Source organism: Mycteria americana, chromosome 1 (genome assembly GCF_035582795.1).
Source record: "Mycteria americana isolate JAX WOST 10 ecotype Jacksonville Zoo and Gardens chromosome 1, USCA_MyAme_1.0, whole genome shotgun sequence".
In the NCBI taxonomy this organism is placed as follows: domain Eukaryota; kingdom Metazoa; phylum Chordata; class Aves; order Ciconiiformes; family Ciconiidae; genus Mycteria; species Mycteria americana.
This window is the reverse complement of record NC_134365.1, coordinates 219,520,502-219,539,326: the sequence shown is the minus strand read 5'-3', so window position 1 is coordinate 219,539,326 and position 18,825 is coordinate 219,520,502. Positions and strand designations below refer to the sequence as shown.

The 18,825-nt window shown below is 45.0% G+C and overlaps 1 protein-coding gene across 2 annotated transcripts; it reads right to left on the bottom strand.

Annotated features, from left to right (window-relative positions):
* Window positions 1-615: 615 nt before the first annotated feature.
* Window positions 616-17,505, bottom strand: LRRC32 (leucine rich repeat containing 32). 2 transcript variants are annotated; one of them, XM_075491259.1, is made up of 3 exons: window positions 17,320-17,505; window positions 9,077-9,167; window positions 616-4,380 (listed from the first exon to the last, which is right to left on the bottom strand). In XM_075491259.1, exons 2-3 carry the CDS (start codon window positions 9,161-9,163, stop codon window positions 2,440-2,442), a joined length of 2,028 nt encoding a protein of 675 aa, XP_075347374.1. In that variant the 5' UTR covers window positions 9,164-9,167; window positions 17,320-17,505; the 3' UTR covers window positions 616-2,439. The 2 variants fall into 2 exon arrangements, with proteins under 2 accessions (XP_075347374.1, XP_075347373.1); XM_075491258.1 differs by lacking the exon at window positions 17,320-17,505 and adding an exon at window positions 12,500-13,179.
* Window positions 17,506-18,825: the final 1,320 nt, after the last annotated feature.

Here is an 18,825-nt window from a genome sequence, read left to right as displayed (position 1 = left end):
CCATGCTGCACTTTACTCCTGAGGCTTATTCCTCGAGAAAGCTGTTTCTGCTCCCAGGGAAGTCAATGGAAGTCTAATTAGTCCCAGATGTTTAGTAATAACAAGCACTTCCTTTTGGTAGAGCCAAACAAAAGCGGTGTTAAAACTGTTAATTAAATGGGTTTGGCTCTGTCATCAGGTTATTAACTAATTCCAGTCATGGCAGCCAAGCTAATACTGGCTCTCAGAAGGAGATATAATCTTGCTGTGCTTGAGACAAAAGGCATGAACTCAATGTGTGGCTAAATTAGCCCGCGTCTGGGCGCACAGCTCAGCTTGCTTTCACACCAAAGGAAAAGCTCACCGAGTTCAGCATCGGGCTTCCAACTAATCCCTGGGATCGCTGCTTGTGCAAACTTGCTCCTACAAGAATAAGAGCTTGAGCCGATGGGTAGCATTGACTTTCGTAAATGTTAGATCAGGCCCTATTGCTGCTGACCTTTTGTGCAAATGCTTGCCTACGTCTTCAGTAGATCTCCTTGTTCTCCATTGGTTGTACCCTAAGATATGGAGCAGCTGTTCAGGACCAGAAGGCAAAGGTCTAAGGTGGAGTCTGAACACCATAGAAAAATAGGAAGACATAGCTTTTTATCTGTGGAGCATTCCAAGCTGGTGCTTTAATATATTCACAACCTTGTGCTTTTTACAAAATTCAAAGGTGTTTTTATTGTACAAAATTTCACAACGAAAACTACCAGCCAGTTTCTTACATAACTGCTTTAAAAATAGAATTATACACCTTTTTGTAGTGTGTTAATTTTGACATTCACTAGCTGGAAGAAACAGAAATGGAGCAGCAATTTGACTCTGAGTTATTTACCTGGACAGGTTTTGGTTTGACCTCTATTTCTCTTATGTGCCTTAATGTACAGTTCCTGGCATTAACAGAAAACCTGATATAGCTCCTTTCGAAGCCATTGAACCCTGTTAGTAGGTCAGGCTCCCGCTGTTGGTGAGCTTCTTTTCACTTCAAAAGGGTGAAACTGCTGTCAGAGCACGGGGCATAACATATGTCAGTGTCAGCTCTTAGCAATGCAGAAGGTTGGCCACGGTAAACCCATCACAGAATGAGGATCTACATAGCTTTTCTTGCAGCCAGTCCTCTAGACCATAACCTCTTTCAGGAGGAGACAGTGGACCTCTGATCTGAATAACAGCCCAGGACTAGGTTCCCTATGTATTGTTTCACACTGGTATCTTTAAAACACCTTTTTGCTGTCTAACCTCGTGTGACCTTTAAAAACAGACATATTATTTTTTTGCATTGAAATGCAGCTGTATGCAGTGAGTTCCCAACAGTTTTCCTTAGAAATATAAACACTTCATTCCAATGGTAGCTGGTTGAAATTCATTCTCCAAGATTTTTCTTTTAAAAAGCGTTCACCCCAGAGATGAATCTCTTCACATTAAACCCAGTTTAAGTATGTATTGCACGCGAGGGGCAAATTTCTCCTCTTTGAGTTGAACTGTGGACCTGTGACCTTCTGAGCAGATCTGGGTAACATATAGTGCAGCTGTTTTACGCCTGAGATTTCTCTTACGTCCCTCGTGGGTGTTAAGCGCCAAGACTAATTAACCTCATCTACCTCTCATGTCTTGCTCCAGTGGCTGAAGCAACATACTACAAGCAAAGGGAGGTATCCAAAGAGGTTTCTACCACCAAGGTCTTTGGTTCCCATGGACAGCTGTAGATTTTCTAAATGGCAGCCATGAGCACAGCAGACATGAACTGTGATTTCGTTTTTTAGCTAAATTCTTTTTGTTTTGGAACTCATGGGAGATTTGCAAGCAACTTCAAGGACTGAAAGATTGTTTATTGGCCCACCCTGGTGTTGGCTTGTATGATTTAAACTTAAGAAGGGTTAGGAGCTGTTATTTCTAACTAGTTAGGAAAAAGCAAAGCTCATAGCTCAAAGCAAAATATCTCATGGAGGCACATAACTTTGAGAAGGGCTTTCCTACTCAGTTGATGTCATCAATGACTGCCATAAAAAGGTGATTCAGTTACAGTGCTCAATTTGCATAAAGTCTTTCTGTGAAGGTGACATCACAAATTATCTCTGAGCTTAGTGAAATGTCTCAAGACCTTAGAGGACTTTTTCTTTTGGTCTGGTTTAAATTACGCATCCCTCAAAACAACAGCAGGGCTTTACAGTGGCATCTTCTACCACTGTATAAATTTTTTAAGCAGATCTGCTTGTAAATGAAGCAAGTGCAAAACATGGCAAATTCTCCTTTCAGTCCCTGCAACCCAGAGCACTATAGTGGTGCAGTTCAGGGGTACTTTGAAACTGTCTTAAAATCCACAGTTAAAAATCAAAGATGAGAATTTTACCCTTCATTTCTACACACCGGCAGTGTAGCACCTGATTTCTTCAGTTTTCAAGGCATTTTGTGTTCCTATGCTTTAAACTGATGGCTAAAGTTTTGCCTGCGGAAGCAAAAAAATGAACCCACTCCAATGATGATTGCGGATAAAACCAACACAAATGTTAATATAATAAGGAAGTTGATTTTCTTTAGATCCTCTTTTTCACAGTCTTCTGGTCGAATGTTCCCGATGTGCATTTCTTCCTGGTACCCAAAGTTCTGAGTGTACTGGCATGTTAAGTGCTCCACGTTGGGGATCTGGACATTTTTGTTCTGAATCATTGATGAGAGCCAGATATTTCCACAGCAGTTGAGTGGGTTCCCAGTGAGATACAAGTTTTTAAGGGAATTTTCTAATGCTAAAATATTGCTGTTCTGTAATGTACTAAACCTATTGTTCCGTAGGTCCAGAACTTCCAGTGGAGAGTCACTACCCCACTTAGGCAGCCAGTTCAGCTGATTTTCAGAGAGGTTTAAATGTTTAAGGTGACTAAAACAAGGCAAGTCAATATTTAAATCTATCAGGCTATTGCCATGTAAATACAAATATTCCAGAGACTTTTCCAGTCCTGATAATGCTTTAACTTCTATTTTCAGTCCGGGGTTCATGGAGAGATCCAAGACAATCAGAGAAGTCTTGTAGAAAGTATATGCTGGTAGGATGTTCAGCATGTTGTCAGCTAGGTACAAGTACTGAAGAGCAGGAGAATCAACAAATGATACACAACCACTTTCCTCTCCAGCAAGTCTTTGCTTAGCTAATCCTGAGTACATGCTGCAAAGGCTGATATTATTGCTCTGTAGATTAAGCAGTCTGAGGCTAGGAAGACTTGAGAAGATATCAAATTGCAGGGTCTGAAGATGGTTGTTTTGAATATAGAGCTCCTTCAAATTTGACAACGTGCCAGCATCTAGGAGAAGGTTCTGCAAAGCATTGTAGCTCAAGTCCAGGACAGTTAGGGAGATCAATGCGCTGTCATAAGGTACTGCAAATGCCTGAAGACAGTTTTTACTGAGATTAAGGGTGTGAAGGGACAACATTGATTCAAAGAACTCATCCGGAATGGATTTGATTTCATTATAACTTAAGTCTAAATATACAAGCTGGGATAAATAAAGGGAACTTTTGTTTCTACTTTGCTTCTGATCAAGAAGATGAAAAGAAGCATCTAGCCATTCGTTTTCCATATAGTCCATTCTATTGTGAAGGGATTCAGCAGTGAGCTGGATTAAATTCTTTGATAAATTCAGAGTTACCAGCTTATTTACCTGGGGGAAGACTGGGAAGTGAAGCAGTTTGTTTTCACTCAGATCCAAACATCTTAAGCTATATTCATCATCTGACTTTGCGGTGTGGAAGGTCTCAATGCTATTCTTGCTGAGGTCAAGTATCTCCAGCTGCCTGAGGTTGAAATCAGAGATGCAAGTAATTGAATTCATGGAGAGATTTAGCTTGGAAAGATTCACTAGAGTCTCAAAAGCACCTTCTTCTATTTCCATGATGATATTACTCTGAAGATCTATCTCCACAAGACTGGGAGATCCCTGAAACATCTTGTGAGATATCATTATAATACTGTTGTCTGCCAAGGAAAGATACCGCAGTGCTGGAGCTTGTTTAATGAAATACTCAGCCATCCCATTGTACAGACTGTTGTGGGACAGGTCCAGTATTTCCACCTTGGGTAAAAGTCCAATCCCCTCTGTCCCGTTCTGGGCAAGCTCATATAAGTGATTGTTGGCTAAATTTATTTCCAGCAAATTCGTCATGTGTGCAAAGACTCCAGGCGTGATGAAGCTTATCTGGTTAGAGCTTAAATCCAGGCACTGGAGGGAAGCGTAAAATGATAAAGGCTTTTCAGGGATGCTTTCAATCAGATTTCCAGACAGATCTATTTTGTTTACACTCGGATGGAGCTCATGAGGGATTTGGTGGAGGTCTTTGTTGTGGCAAAATGCCTGTGAGTTTGCCTGCCAGAAAAAGAGAGAAAAGGGGTTGTCACATGACAAATGAAAAACATCTTTGCATGAAATATAAAGAAAATAACATTCAGCATCCAGGCAGATCCTTCTTCTGAAACACTGATCACACTACTTTCTCTGAGCATTCAGACAGCAAGAACAACAATCCTAATGCTTCTTTGCAGCACTCATTTCATTTTAAAGACATTTCTGACTTACAACAGTAGAGAGTGTTATCTGCATGTGATACCTACTAAATGTTCTCCTTTTTGTACCTTTCTCCCTGGCTCATTTTAATAGTCCCAAGTGAAGGAGGTTTGCCCTCTTTCCACTGCAATCAAGCACCATTTCCTCACTTTTGTTCTGATGTTTAGTTTTCTCAGCTTCATCACTGTGTTAGATTTTGCAAACTCTACTTGCAATAGTAAGTAGTACTTAGAAGAGCTTCATTCTGTTGGCAGCATAGGTCCCAAAGCAAGGAGGTGGAGAAACGTATAAGGATCCTATAGCACAAAAACCATCTTACTCCTTCTTAGTCACACCCTCAAATATTTGATCACATCTTCCTTTATCCATGGCTTAGTTAAGCAATGCATCTTTAACCAAATGGGTCATTCAACAACTGAAACATTTCTGATGCAAATCTCCAAACTCTTCCTGCTTTTACCATCCATGTTTATCCTTTTCTTAAGGCAACAGTTCCCCTCTTCTTCGGTGAGGAGAACACCTTATGAAACCACCCACACAAGACACCCATAATACCACATGGAAAAGACAAATTATGTAAAGCCAGCTTTTGAGAGGAAAAAAGCTGTGATGTACAGTGAGGGTCATGCCTTTTCAGTCCAATTCTCAGCAACAGGGTAGAGAAAAAACCCAAGTGTCAAAGTCAAATTAATCTTCTAGATGCGTGTCTGTTTAATTGCAGCTAGGACTGAATCTGTGTCCAGAGCAAAATTTGGAGTGTGTGTTCGTAAGGAACATTGGAAACATGAACATGATCATCCTTGCATAAATGTCAAGCTGTATTTTGTTATTAAGGAGAACATACAGCAGCGTGAGGAAGTGGAGTGTGAAAGGCTTAGGCAGCATTTAATTTACTGGAGGAGAACTCTTGTTATGAATGTATTTGGGTGACTGGGTCATGTACTGTTTGTAGAAAGACCAGAAAGAAAAGAAAGAAAAAAATCTGTTGAATCTTAACTTCTGTGGAGAAGCAGAATCCAGATTCCATGACGCAAAGCTTTTCAGACATTAAAGAAACATTAAAAGTAAAAAAATATTTAAAACCATCTGTTTCATGTGAACTTTTAGGTGAATGAAGTGACAGGTCTGTTTAGAAGTGGAGCAATAGTCAGCATTTTGTGAATCTCTTTTGCATCATGTGAAATTTGGAGACAGCACAAAAATGTGCCAGAGAAGTAAAAGTGCTCATCCGAGCTTTAGATATACACAGGCTGCTCCACAGTCCTTCCCATGATACATCTTTCCCAAAGATCCCAAGTAAATGGCCTATTAAAACCTGGATCCTCTCTTTTTTTCCCCTCCCAATCACTCAAATGTCCCCCAGCTAAACAAATTAGAAAAAAAGAGAAGGGAATTTCCTGGCTTCTTCCTGACATTATTTCTTTCCTGCAAAGCCACCGTGGAATTGCTTATTTCAAGCTAAAATGTGCACAGAGCTGGGCTTAGCTCTGAGGCTCAGGAGTGGAGCAGGAAGTCTCTTCTTCATTTTTGTGGAAGAGGGAGAAGCCAGAAGGATGCAAAAATCCAGAGTGAAAAAGCAGCAGACGCTTTGCAGCCCGAGGCAAATGCCAGGTTTCTTCCCACACTTTGAGCCAGCTCTCAACAAGTGTTGAGCACCCTCATCTCCCTCTGGGCACCCAGCACCTTAGCAAAGTCCTGATCCAACTCCCATGGCGTCAGTCAGCTGGTTTTCACTGAAGTCAATGGGGGAGAGGTCAGTCCCAGTTCACCACGTATCTTGCAGGATTGGGCCTTTAATCTGCATCCACTGAACCCTCCCAGTGATAAAGGGGACTGATAAAATCTATACCTCCCACTGTCTGCCATTTGTTCCTATAACATTCCCCCTCCCATTTTTTTTTTAAACTTTCATTCCTTTTCACTGACTATTTTGATCCTCATTGAATTTCTTATCTAGTCTGTTCTGCACCATCTTTTCTCCCCCGAGGCTCAAACTGCATGAATTTCGTTCTCATCAGCACTAGGAAGAAAAGATGAAGCACGTCTCAGTGGGATGGAGCAAACAGCATCTGTTTTGCACCTATCACCCCTCCTCCCACCCCATAGCCCAATGGGTTGGCAGCCTGAGGCTGGAAAAGAGGTTTTTGCCAGTCTCATGTTCTGACTTTATCATCTCTGCCAGTGCTGCCACCGGTTTGTTTGAAGTCCATTGGCGAGAAATACTGCAGGGTGGGGAGCACTTGGTCTCTTCAGTGGCTGGTTCCATTCAGGTGCTGGCGAAAAAATGAACCAACAGCTCAGAAGTTGAGCATCGTTTGGATTCTGACTCCAGTTCGTCACTGCTCAGCGCTGGGTAGAGGTTGTCACCCACCTTAGTAAAAGCCCTACAAACAAAGCAGCTGGATCTAAGCCTCCACTTGTGTTGTGGATCCAGGCCTCCATTTGTGTTATCCTGTATCAACTCATGAGCATTTGAACCAAAGAATTTGGGCTGGAGCCACTTGGCGCTGACTTGTGCTTGCACGGTGCCCATGCCTATTCTCTAGAAGAGCTGCCCCGGCAGAGGCTCAGCCACACAACTAAACCTTAGCAACCTGCCCCGGTACCCCATATCAGCTGACCTGTGATAACCGGTTATGCACGTGTTCTTGCATGATCTCATGATCTCGCTGCCAGGTAATGTATAATTTGCTAAAAACCCTTCCCTTCTATGAATTGTTTGGAAGCTCCTCCTTTCCCAGTTAACACGAGTTAGCAGAAACATCTTTCTCTGAGAGGCGAAACATGAGCTAGTGGAAGCCCCTCTCCTTGGATGGCAATATGAGTTAGGAAGAACCTCCTGACAGTTAAGCTATGCCTCCCTGTCTCGCAAAAGGTAGATGTGCAGTAACTCCTATAACCAGTGCAGCTCACTGCTGTCGCAGGGGTCTGGTAGGCACTGTTTATTTCCTAAAACCTCTTCTACAAGGCTTTGGTTCAACCGCAGGAGCACCAGTGGTGAGTCAGAGAGGGGCACAGGTTTCTGACTCATGTCTCTTGCATGAGATCTGGGATGAAAGTTTCCATTTCTGAGCCTTTGCTATTCTAAAGGTGTTGCCACAGGGAAAGTAACATGTAAAACAGTGAGGCTGTGATGAAAAATCGTCATGTGAAGTAAGCGGGACTCCTGATGGACCCATCAGCCAATCCAGTAGCTCCCTCTTTCTTCAAGCTGTGTGGAAACGTGTTTGGATTTACACCCTCCTCCTTCCATTGGACCAAACGCCCAGCGAAGGAAGATGAGCAAATCTCCATCGACACTGGCGATGCTGAGATGTTAATTTATACCAGATAAGCATCCCAGCCCCCGACTCCAGCATGTTTTCTGCCAGGGCTGAATTCATCCCAGCCTCGTTCCACAGAGCCTTGGGTTGTTGGCTTGATGAAAGAATTTTACAGTGGGGTGGTGGAAACAAGCATGTGTTTGCTTCTCAGCAATCAGCCTGGTCTGTGACCCATCAAGAAATGGAACGGGGTGAATCTGCTTGGATTACTGTGTTTCTTGCCCAGCCTTCATGTGACTATGATACATGGGACCCAAGCTGTCACGTTTACAGTGGCTTCATCAGTCTTCCCTCTCCGGCCAATGAATTGAGCTACCCAGTCACCTTCCCAAGATCTTTTTATATATACTAGGTCTTAATTTCTCTGGAATTCAGGAAGTGCAGCAATACGGCAGGGTGGGCAGGAATGGAATGAGTCCCATAAGGGAGATGTGTACAGCTAACAAATTATTTTTTTCCCTATTTTGGAAATTCTTGAGGATTTGTGCTGAACAGCTTCAACGTTCAGAAAAAATAAAACCCAAGATAAGTATTTTTAAACGGCCTGTTACAGTCAGAAGCACTTGGATAGGGAAGGGAGAAAGTTCAGCTGTGAATAACATTTATAATATTGTACAAGCTGCTTGCAAAAATTCAAGGAGCAAATTTTGTACTGGAGCAAGAGGCTTTGTCACTTCTTTTACCTCCAGCAGAAGTCAGGTACAACTGCCCTGGCAGCAACGCTGTGTCAGGGCAGAGGAGGTCAGTCTCCCTGTTATTACAAAAGGGCTCTATAGATGTACTTCACAGGAGGCGCTTTATTTAAAGCACAAAGAACTTAGGCCTGATATAAAGGAGTTGATTTTAGGTCTAAGTCTTTCTGTGTCTCAGCCACAGAATCCCTGTACAGTCTTGGGGAAATCAGGTCAAATTTCTTTTAATCAGCTCCCCCTTAGAAAAAAAAACAGAGATAATGACCCTTCTTCCCTGCTCCCCCCTTTTACGTGCTGTCACTACAACAAGGACACAGCCTGAGAACAGCCCGCTGAGCATCCACTAACCCAGCAAAGCCGGCCTCTGCCATCACAGAGAGCCTGGTGCTGGGGGTTTCCCTTCTCAGAGACCATAGCTACTGGTGCCTGCAACAAGGGGGTCATCCAGGATCTCAAGGTGCCTGAGGAGAGAGCCAGCCTTACCATTTCACAAGACTTCCCCTCTGTGGGCTGATAGTTAGAGGTCCCTCTGTTCACCACTGCCAGGAAGAAGATGACGTACAGGTTCATGGTTCTGCAGGTAAAAGTAATTACGGTTAGATTTCGGATGTGACACAGTGGTCGATGCATGCGAAAGCTGGCACCAGAGCATCATCTAACATGGAGAAGCACACATGCAGTGCAATAAATTAACCCGTCTCTGAGCCTACAGCACTTACGACCTACCTATATACCTTTGCCTCCCTTTGAGCCTGATGGGAAAAAGGGAGATTTATATGAGGACTCGAAAGGAAGGTCCAAGGCATTTCATGGGATTGCCCCAGTGTGATTTCAGCTGCTACCTAGATGACACCCAGGCCACCCAATGAAGTCCAGATGCTCAAGCTGAGCAGTGTGTCTGGTATCATGGAGAAGGGCAACCGCTGAAGACCGAGTTACCTTCACTCTCCCCATAGAGGCAGCTCAGGTACTTTCAACTGGGCTGGAGTTTTGGGGTGCCAAGCCCTGAGCAAAGCGAACGGGTGCCACTCAGAAACAACAAGCATTGGGACCAGTTTCCATTTCCATCCACCACATTTTCCACTCCTCTCATCCCAGAGTATCAAAGAGCTTTTACACACTCATCCAGATTTGTTGAGTTAATATAAACAGCTTAAAGAATGGACCGAGAAATTTTTGTCCAAATGTTAGTTTCCCATTGTGTACATCCCAGGTATGGGCAGGCTTTTAAATAATTTTGAAAGCAGATGCCTTACAAAGAGACAGATAGATATAAAATGGAATGGATTTGGGTGAAGCAAAGGATTCGTCAGAGTTTAACTGTTTGGAAAGCACTCCAGAAAAAGAGCATAGAAATAACTGCAAAAGGAGCAAACAACACTGGGAGGCCGGTCACTGGGCAATGGGAGAAAAATGCAAATGAAGCCAAGAGAAAACATTCGTCCTTCAAATGGCTTGTTTCTAGATGGACACTAATGAGGTCTCTGGCTGTGGTCACCACTGATGTGAGCTCCAGATATCACTTCTTTATGGCAGCCTCTGTTGCAAACGTGCCGAATCTGTCTGTATTCGTATGGCTTCTTGCAGGCAGATCTGAGCTGGCCCTGCCCGCATCCAGAGCCAGTGAGACACACACCAGCTCCCAACTGGAAGCCATGCAGCAGTGCTTAGCTAGCATTGCTCTTAAGTCTTTCCAGGAGCAAGCCTGCATCTGGCAAGCTCCAAACGCACGCCAATCCCATGCATGTGTGCCGCCCAAAACCGGCATCAATGTACTGTTACTCAGCGGCTTCCACCCGCAGAGCATCAGGAGGCTGGAAACAAAAGAGATGGGATCATTCCCAGCTGGTGGAGATCCCTCCGCTTAGTCACTGTTTGAGGGATGCAGCTGATGGCCACGCTTCCGCGCAGCAATGGCAATTGCTGAACAGCAGTGCCAGCAGGTTCACTATGGGAACCTGTCCATCCCTCCACTTCCCAACCAGAGAAGAGTTGTGTACTAGGAAGAGAGAAGCCGGGGAGGGTTAGACCACAGCTACTCTATTTTCAGATTGCACATTCCTTCCAGTGCAGGGGAAACAACTAGGGAGGGATGATGATCTGGTGAAAGAGCTTGGAGTTTGTCTTTGGGGCTCAGCAGCAGGATCAGAAGTCTGTTCCCTCCCTCTAAAACAAGACCAAGGATGTTCATTCTCGACCCTCTTAATTATTGTTTGCAAAATACACTGAAATAATCCTGTGGAAGGAGGAATTGCTGATACCACCATCTATAATGTCTCTGTCATTCCCCCTCTGTTCCTCATTCCCCAGGCTTAGAGGAGCGGGTGCCTCCTCTAAGGAGGAGAAAATGAGTTTTATCGTTTGGGTATTAGTTTGCTAGAACTGAGAGAAAAGACAAACATACCGATGATTACAAGGCTTTACTCAGAGCCCTCAAATGGAAATTGTTTCTGCTTAAATCCAATTAATTAAGCTGACAAAATCTCCATGGATATTACCCACAACAGGACACCACCCTGATGGACAGCGTGCGTCCCATGTGCTCTGCGATGTCTTCTCTTGTCACACTGCCAGTTCAAAAAATGGTCCCTTTGCTTCTTGAATGATAAACCTGACACAGTGCGGGGTCTTAACATGCTTTGAAACTTCCTAAATTATAAGTTAATAAAGCAACTGGGAAACTGATTTATTTGAACACAAGAACGTGATGTAATGGCTTGCTATGTAAGACAGATCTGTAGTAAGCAAGGACGCTGTCCCTCAAAGTGTTTCTAAGGTCACACACTGAAGCATTAGGATGTGGTGGTCTCTTCCAATACGAGACCACATGGACTCTGTCCAGAGGAGGGTAAGCCACTCCTCGTGGTACAGCACAACCTCCTTGCTCATGGAGATTCCCTTCCCGAGGTGGTATTCAGTTCAGCTGAAGAGCTTTTCCCTGCTTAGCTTTTCTCTGGACAACCTTTAGACCCACCTATAACGTAACACAGTACTGTGTCCCCCTCCTCTCTGTCCTCTGGGTAGGTCTCAGATGCCCACCACCCTCTCCCAGTGCAGAGCTCGGGGCTCACAGGACCCCCGTTGCCCTGGTATCAGGGAGCATCACCGCTAAACCCTGCCTGCTGGCACTGGCACTGATGTCTCTAACCACAGCTTACAAAAACAGCCCGGGAGCAGCAGTAGCAGCAATTCAACCTAAAGGAGCTTTTAGAACTCTGAGACTTTCCCAGAGTTGCAGCAGCTTCACGCTCAGTGCCAGTTTGCTCCCACTGGCAGCTGTGATAAAAATCCCAGCATACCTCAGAGCAGGATTGAGCTCTGAACCGCATTCAGCGTCACAGCTTTCCATCAGGGTACTTCAAAACTACCCAGCCCCATCCACAGCTGAAAAATATGGGTGATTGCAGTGGGTATCCACGGATTTCAGACCTCCAAAGAATCTTCTTAAGTGGGTCAAATAATTTAGCGTCTAGAAAAAGCATGGTACCCAAACCACATCAGCATGTCCACTTAACAGATGGGAGGGCAAAGGCAGAGAAGAGCAGTGATTTGCCCCAAGACACATTTGAAACCATGGAAAAAACAGGGTTTAACCCCAGTTTGCCCAGTTCCCACTCCAGAACAATATTTGCCTCCATCTCTATTACAATATTAGCCCTGAAACAACTTCATAGATGTTGCTTGTAGCTAACAACAGCAGCACCTTCCAAATTTCTCTCAACGGTAATTTTTGTTACTGCTTAGACAATTAACAGGGACGTTCGCCCTTGCCAAAGAGAGGTTAAATACAAGAGAATACACAAAACACAAACCAAACTCCCCAGGGTCTGATCCTTTTTCACGCAAGACTCTTTGCTGCCGTGTTAGAGCCTTCAGGGTTAAAAAGAGGGAATATTCCACATTTACCTTGTTTCAAGGGTTTCTGGCATCCCCAAACACTGCTTATCATGTCTCTAAAAAGCATATCCAGCTCTTCAAAACCAGCTCAGTCCTGGTACCGATGGGATTGTTCTTCAGCTTCACATTCACCCATTCGGGACGCCAAAAGGCTCACTTGTAACTTCATAACGAAGGCATTTTCAGGGAAATAACCTTATTTGGGACAGTGTCTGCTTTAAATTATGTTGCTTGTCTTCCTCCGGACTCCTCTCTGGGCTCTTGCTGGGTCCTAGCCACCGCTGTGCTCCGGACGGAGTCAGCTACTGTGCGACATCCTGAAGCCCTTGCTCGGGGCAGGCGTTGAGAAACAAGGGGGGTTTTTGCCAGAGAAACTGTCAGGATCTGGCCATGGGTAGGCTCAGGGGAATAAGTGACTTATCGTTGCCGATGCCATTGTTTAGCTGCGTGCGTGGTGCAAGGCGGTGTGTTTACTTTAGGGGTTTGTGTCCGCGAGTTACATTCCTGGAGGGTTGCAGCCTCTTACCCCTGCACCTAAATCACTCTCTGCATCGTTAGGAAAACAGCGCTTGAGGATTAAAGGTTTCAAATTCACAGCTGATAAATATAAAAGCCCGGAATGTGGAAACCTGTCCTGGAAGAAATAACTCTTTCTCTTTGCAGTGGTCCCGCTGATCAGAGTGTGATAGCAGTCTGCTGGCAGGACGGGGGTCCAGTGTCAGCTACAATGCACCTGACTTGAAGGGTTTTCATGGCACGAGGAAGAAATTAGGGACCTTGATAAAGGCAGAGGGGTCCGAACATCTGGATGAGCTGCTGAGTTTTTGACAGCGAGTACGTAGTGCTGAACCTACCGGACCTGCTAGGAAAAATTCCCATTGCAAAAGGGGTGCTTTTGTCATGCAGAAGATGATTTCAGATCGCCTGCGAGTTCAGCTTTTTATTTATTATTTTGTGCTGCCCTCTAGGGCTGGAGCAGCTGTCTAATTGCTGGTTTCCTCACTTCCCTTTGCTAATTAAGACCTGCTTCTGGAAAAGCCGCCTTTACATAGATTTCCCCGTTGCTATCTCCCAACCTCATGAGCCTGAACTGTTGCAATACACTTTTCCCATGGTTGAAATAATATGCCAAAGAGCTGAGCTCTTATCATCTCGTTTGCTTTGGAATGCACCCTGAAATCAGAGGCATAAATGCTATGAAGAAGTGGCAGTATGCGTGTGGGCAGGAGAGGGCATGATTATGTGCAATGGATAGAAAATGCCACGTTTAGCTCTCAGGAGAACAATCTGCCAGGGAGAATATCACAACCCTGGACAAGTTCCCCTTGACTGGGCTCTCATCAGACTAGTTTTGATCACCTTCCCCCAAGCACGTAGTGTCTTGAGCTTCCCTTGGTCGGAGCTGGCTGCAGTGCTGTTTTTCACTTGATCCCTTCGGCACGCTCCCTAGAGTCAAGCCCTCCATCTGCAATCCCCTTGGGGTAAGCAGGAAACTCATGTTGAAGCTGGGGATCGCTGTGGCGTCCAGAGGTTTAAATGCCTTTTGGATGCTCTGGGTTTAAGTTCACCTCAGCAGCATGCAATAGCGCTTGCAACGCACAGACACTTTTGCAAGGAAAACCTCAAATATTTGATGTCTGCAAGAAAAGAAAAATACTATTTTTTTTTTTTAATAGGATATTTTGATTTGATTTGGAGAGAGAATACAAATATCATGCTCGTAATGAAAAGCAGTGAGTGCCCTGGCTGACTGCAGCTTCACATTTTCCTACACCTGGATGTTCACTTTGGGAAGTTTGGATTTGCAGGAGTAAAAATAGCAGGGTTTTTGCTGGTGGTGCTTTTTAAAAAGCCAGCTCTGTTCCTCAAGCTGTTTTACCCAGTGGCCAAGCAGCTGTGCCAGCTGAACTGTGAAGAAGAGCCTGGACAGGAACAAATGCCAAAGCAGGAGGGAAGGGCATGCACTGATTCTGCTGCTCAGGACTTTGCTTCATTAAAACTACAGCCTTAGAGGCACACCAACCACGCTGGGAAAGATCAGCGGTGTCCTTACCATCTTTGCCCTTTCCTAAAGGGTATCTGACAGCAAATAGTTTCAAAGACCCTTAAGCATTTGGTTGACTTCCCATTTTCAATATTTTCATGCTTTGGGCTACCCAGCAGTTTATACCTTAAAGTGGTGTTGAAACATTAGCATGGTATGTGCTTGGTAGCCATGCCTGCAGAGCAAGGGTTGCCTCAATCGGACAGATTGGGTCATCTCCATCAGGCAAATTGGAAAATCAAGCTCTTTTGCCCACCTGCACAAAACAGCAAGGGCTGTCCCATCCCACTGATGCCAAAGGGTTTGCACCTGTGTCTCTGTGAAATCAGGCCCTTCCTGATTTTCCTGTGGTCTGCTCAGCAATCGCTGCCTGCTCGGTTTCTGCCAACGTCAGCTAGATTTCACTCCACGTCACCCAAAGCCGGGGGTGGCGTGGGGATTAGGGCTGGTGGGCACCTCATCAGACCTCTCCTCTCCTCCAAACCCTCTTTCCAGCCTGACCCAGAGCAAGAAGGAAAAGCAAATCCCAGCCACTGGCTCTCACGAGCCCGTCCGTAATCTGCTGCAGGTTCCCAAGGGTTTCAGATAAACAAGAATATGTCTTGATGATTATGTGTCTTGAACCTCCAGACCTTTTGGAGTACGTCCATCCATAACACTGCTGCTTTCTAAGGCACTGCTTTTGGGTTGAGTTCTGCGTTGAGCCGCATGAATCAAACTCTCCAGAGAAGTAAACAAAACAAGCTCCTGCCTTAGAAAGTGGGTCTGAACTGCAAGAGTGGGACAAGTATTCTCCCTTTCGACCGGAATAGCTCCCTGGTGATTCATCCCACCACGGAGCTGGAAACAACATTAATATTAACCCTATTAAAAAAATAAAGAGCCCATGCCATCCTCGGCCACAGCCTTTGAGAAGGAGGCACAAGCTCCAGCTCGTGAGACCCTACAACATCTCCAGGAGCTGCTTCTCCCGGTTTGGATTGCTCGTGCCATCTGCACTGACCAAGGGTTTCTCATGGGCAGATGCAGCCTCCTGCCTCTCTGGTGTCCAGTCCACACATCAAAATAAGGACTCCTACATCTCCTGTAATCCCAGCGTGGCTTTTCTCCTGTCTTTTGAAGCTGCTGCCTTCCTTCCTTCTCTCTCTCTGTGTCCTCTCCCCATGTGCACCTCTATCAGGCGTGCAGCCAACAGCGTTTCCCCACCAAAAATTAACCCTTCCAATTAATTGGACACAGAGGGTTTAGCCAGTTCCCCTACTTTATGCAGCTTTTTTTCCTACTCCTCTCTCCAGAAGAGAAAATGTAAATGAATGCGAATTGCATGAAACCCACCAGCCCGGAGACGTTGTGAGCAAGGGGCTGGGCGAAGGGACAGCAGCAGATGGGAAAACGAAAACGCTTCCGTCAACAAAAACTGACGTAAAGTGGCATTTGCAGATTAAACTATCTGAACATGAAATACTCTCCCCGGAGAACAAAATTCCTGGAGCAACTCAAATCCAGGCACCAAATCAGAACCTTTTCTCACCAGCTTTAATCTAAGCGCAGCAAAAAGAGAGAAAAATCGGCTTTTAATTCAGCAGTTTTTCTTTTACTGACAGTGGAGTCAGTGTTTGAGAAAAGGTGTACTCCAGTCATAAAATGAAGCAAAGAAAATTATTTCTGATTGATAGACTGGACTTGCACGATACTGATGCCCCCCCTTGAATCCATCCATCATTGTATTAGTAAAAGGCCAAGCACTGATACAGTCACTGAGCTGTAACCATCTGCTTTAAAAAGAGATGACTGATTGTGAATTTTTGTTATTGAAAACTAAAGGATTTCAGCATTTTAGAATAATAAGATGATTTTAAAGTTGAAATGATTACATCTTAGTAAAAAACCAAATTTCCACTGTTGCGGAAAGCCAAACTTTGGCTTCTATTTAAGGGAAATGTATTTGTATATCAAAAATACAATAGGATTTGGCTTTAGAAAATGTTCTCTAAGTTTTATATAAACTAGGATTTTCTAAAACTTTACTCTTTCCAAATATTGTCTAAACATTAATTCCTCGTGATAACAGTCCAGATGCAGCAAAACGCTATCAGTAAGTCACTGTTCACCCAAGGTGACATTCAAGCTGTCGGGATCTTAAGAGTAGAAAAATAACCCTGCCATCTCACGCCTCGTGCTCCAACAGGGAGAGTTCAATGGCAGCACTGACAGTAAGAAGAGCAGACGAGCTAAACAGCATTTTGCCCATTTTACCCGGGGACTGTGTGATTTGCCCAAGGCTATGTTAGGATTCAGTGTCAGAGAGCTGGGCGAGCAGCGTTTAATCAGCGCACAATGCTGATCTCTGCAGCACTCCTGGTTCAGAGCGCTGTGATGCAGTAACACCATAAATAGACTAAAGTCCTGTGAAGGAAGGAAAAAAAAAACCATCTCCCCATCTTCCATTACTGTAAACACGGAGAATAATAACAAAGCAGGCATATGACAACTGTATTGTTATAAACTAACCAGTGCCTCCTTAACGTAAAGGATCTAACTCGCTGCAGTGCAAGTCCCTGATGGATTAAATATACAGCTGTGTGGATAGAGCCCCATCCACACAGTGTGTTTAGTCAGTTCCTCAGCCTATTCATAAACACAGTATATTTTATTCATACAATACCTTCCTCATCTGTGTTATTTTTAAAGGCTGCAGCTCTAAGTCACCGGAGCCCCCGTCTTTCCCGCAGTCAAAAGCTCAACTTTCCAGCAGGCTCCCGGTTTCGCACGCATCTCCACGTACCTGCTCTGTGGCTGGAGGAGGAGGAGGAGGTTTCGCCTCTGCTTGCAGCCTTCTGTCTCCCGGACTCTCCCAGCAGCCTTTCCAGCACAAGCCGAGGAAGAGTTTCCTTGGGGAAGTTGTACCTCTGTTGCATGCCAGCTGACTAAAACTCTGCGAGCTCCGACAGAAGTTTGAAGTCACAGGGAAAAAAAATACTCCCCATAGACTGGTCCTTGAATTCATTCCTTCGCAGTCATGAGCTCTTATATATTCCCAGGCTCCCACGAGCACGTGAATACATACCTCCGTAATAGTTTTAAAATGTGTGTGTCCTCTGCGCTTCTCTTTATTTTCCATTTCGTTCATTCAACCTTGGCTTATTTCCTGCAGTTTCTCAGCTGGTAATTACGCTCCTCTCGTATTGACACATGAAACAGTCTGTGAATACCACAAAAAATCCCCTCCACAGGCTTCGGGGACACGTGCTTGTCTCTGAAGTTCGCCGTGCCTGTCCCACAGATGTAAGCGTGTGCTTTCAGCCACATGGACCGACAGGTTCTGGGGTGCAGTGCTCGCCGGGGCTGGGGTAAATCGTGGGGACTGAGCTGGCTGCAAACCCTAAACTCCAGGTCTGTGCAGAATGGGGTGTGTAGGAAAAGGGAATATCGGAGGGAGGTATCGCAGGAGGGCGAACACATTGTGTTTGGTGTCCCAACAGCTCAGGTGTGTCTCTGTGGCACAGCAGTGGGATGGCCGAACGCACCCTTGGGGGAAAGGATAAATTCAATTTAATGCTTGAATGGGTAATAAAGTAAATGCCTTCCAAAAAGGGCAATGGGATGGATTTTTATTTCTTTTCCTTTGGTGTGAAACTCCCTTTTATTTCAGAAGCGATGCTCTTGTGTAAATTGGTTGGAGACCTGCACATTGCCCGTGTTGTCTTCTTCTGCTTAGAAGTGTCCTGATACCTGGGCAGGTGTCCACTGGCTCCACGTGTTAGTCTGCAGGACTACAAACCTCTGACAGGGTTTTGCCAGCTCCCGAGTGGGTGTCTTAGGACCAAACCGCGTCTTGGCTTCACCAGCCAGGACCCGACCTCCCTGGGCCACCCCACCAGGGAGATCCCACCAAAACCGGCGACCGCTGCAAACCTCCCACCTTCTCCCCTACGTGCATGAGGAGCACCTCCGCCAAGTGACCTCCCCCTCGGAGGAGAGGTTTGGCTTCCGCATTGTGTTTTCCCTCTTTGCACCGAGATGTGCAATGATGACCAATGATTTTCACCAAAAAAATGGGGTGCTGACTCCCTTCTCCTGGACAGCATTAATTCTGTCCCGCTTTCCTGGATCTGCTTATTAAAATCTGATAAAAGCCATGTCTTTTTATACCATGTGCCAACCAGCTTTGTGGATTCTGCTAAACACATACCAGCTCCCAGCCTGTGCTTCTTCGCAACAGGTTACTGATCATTTTCTGTAGCACACCAGCTCCTGTGAGTCAGTAACTTCAGATCTGCAGCATACTGGG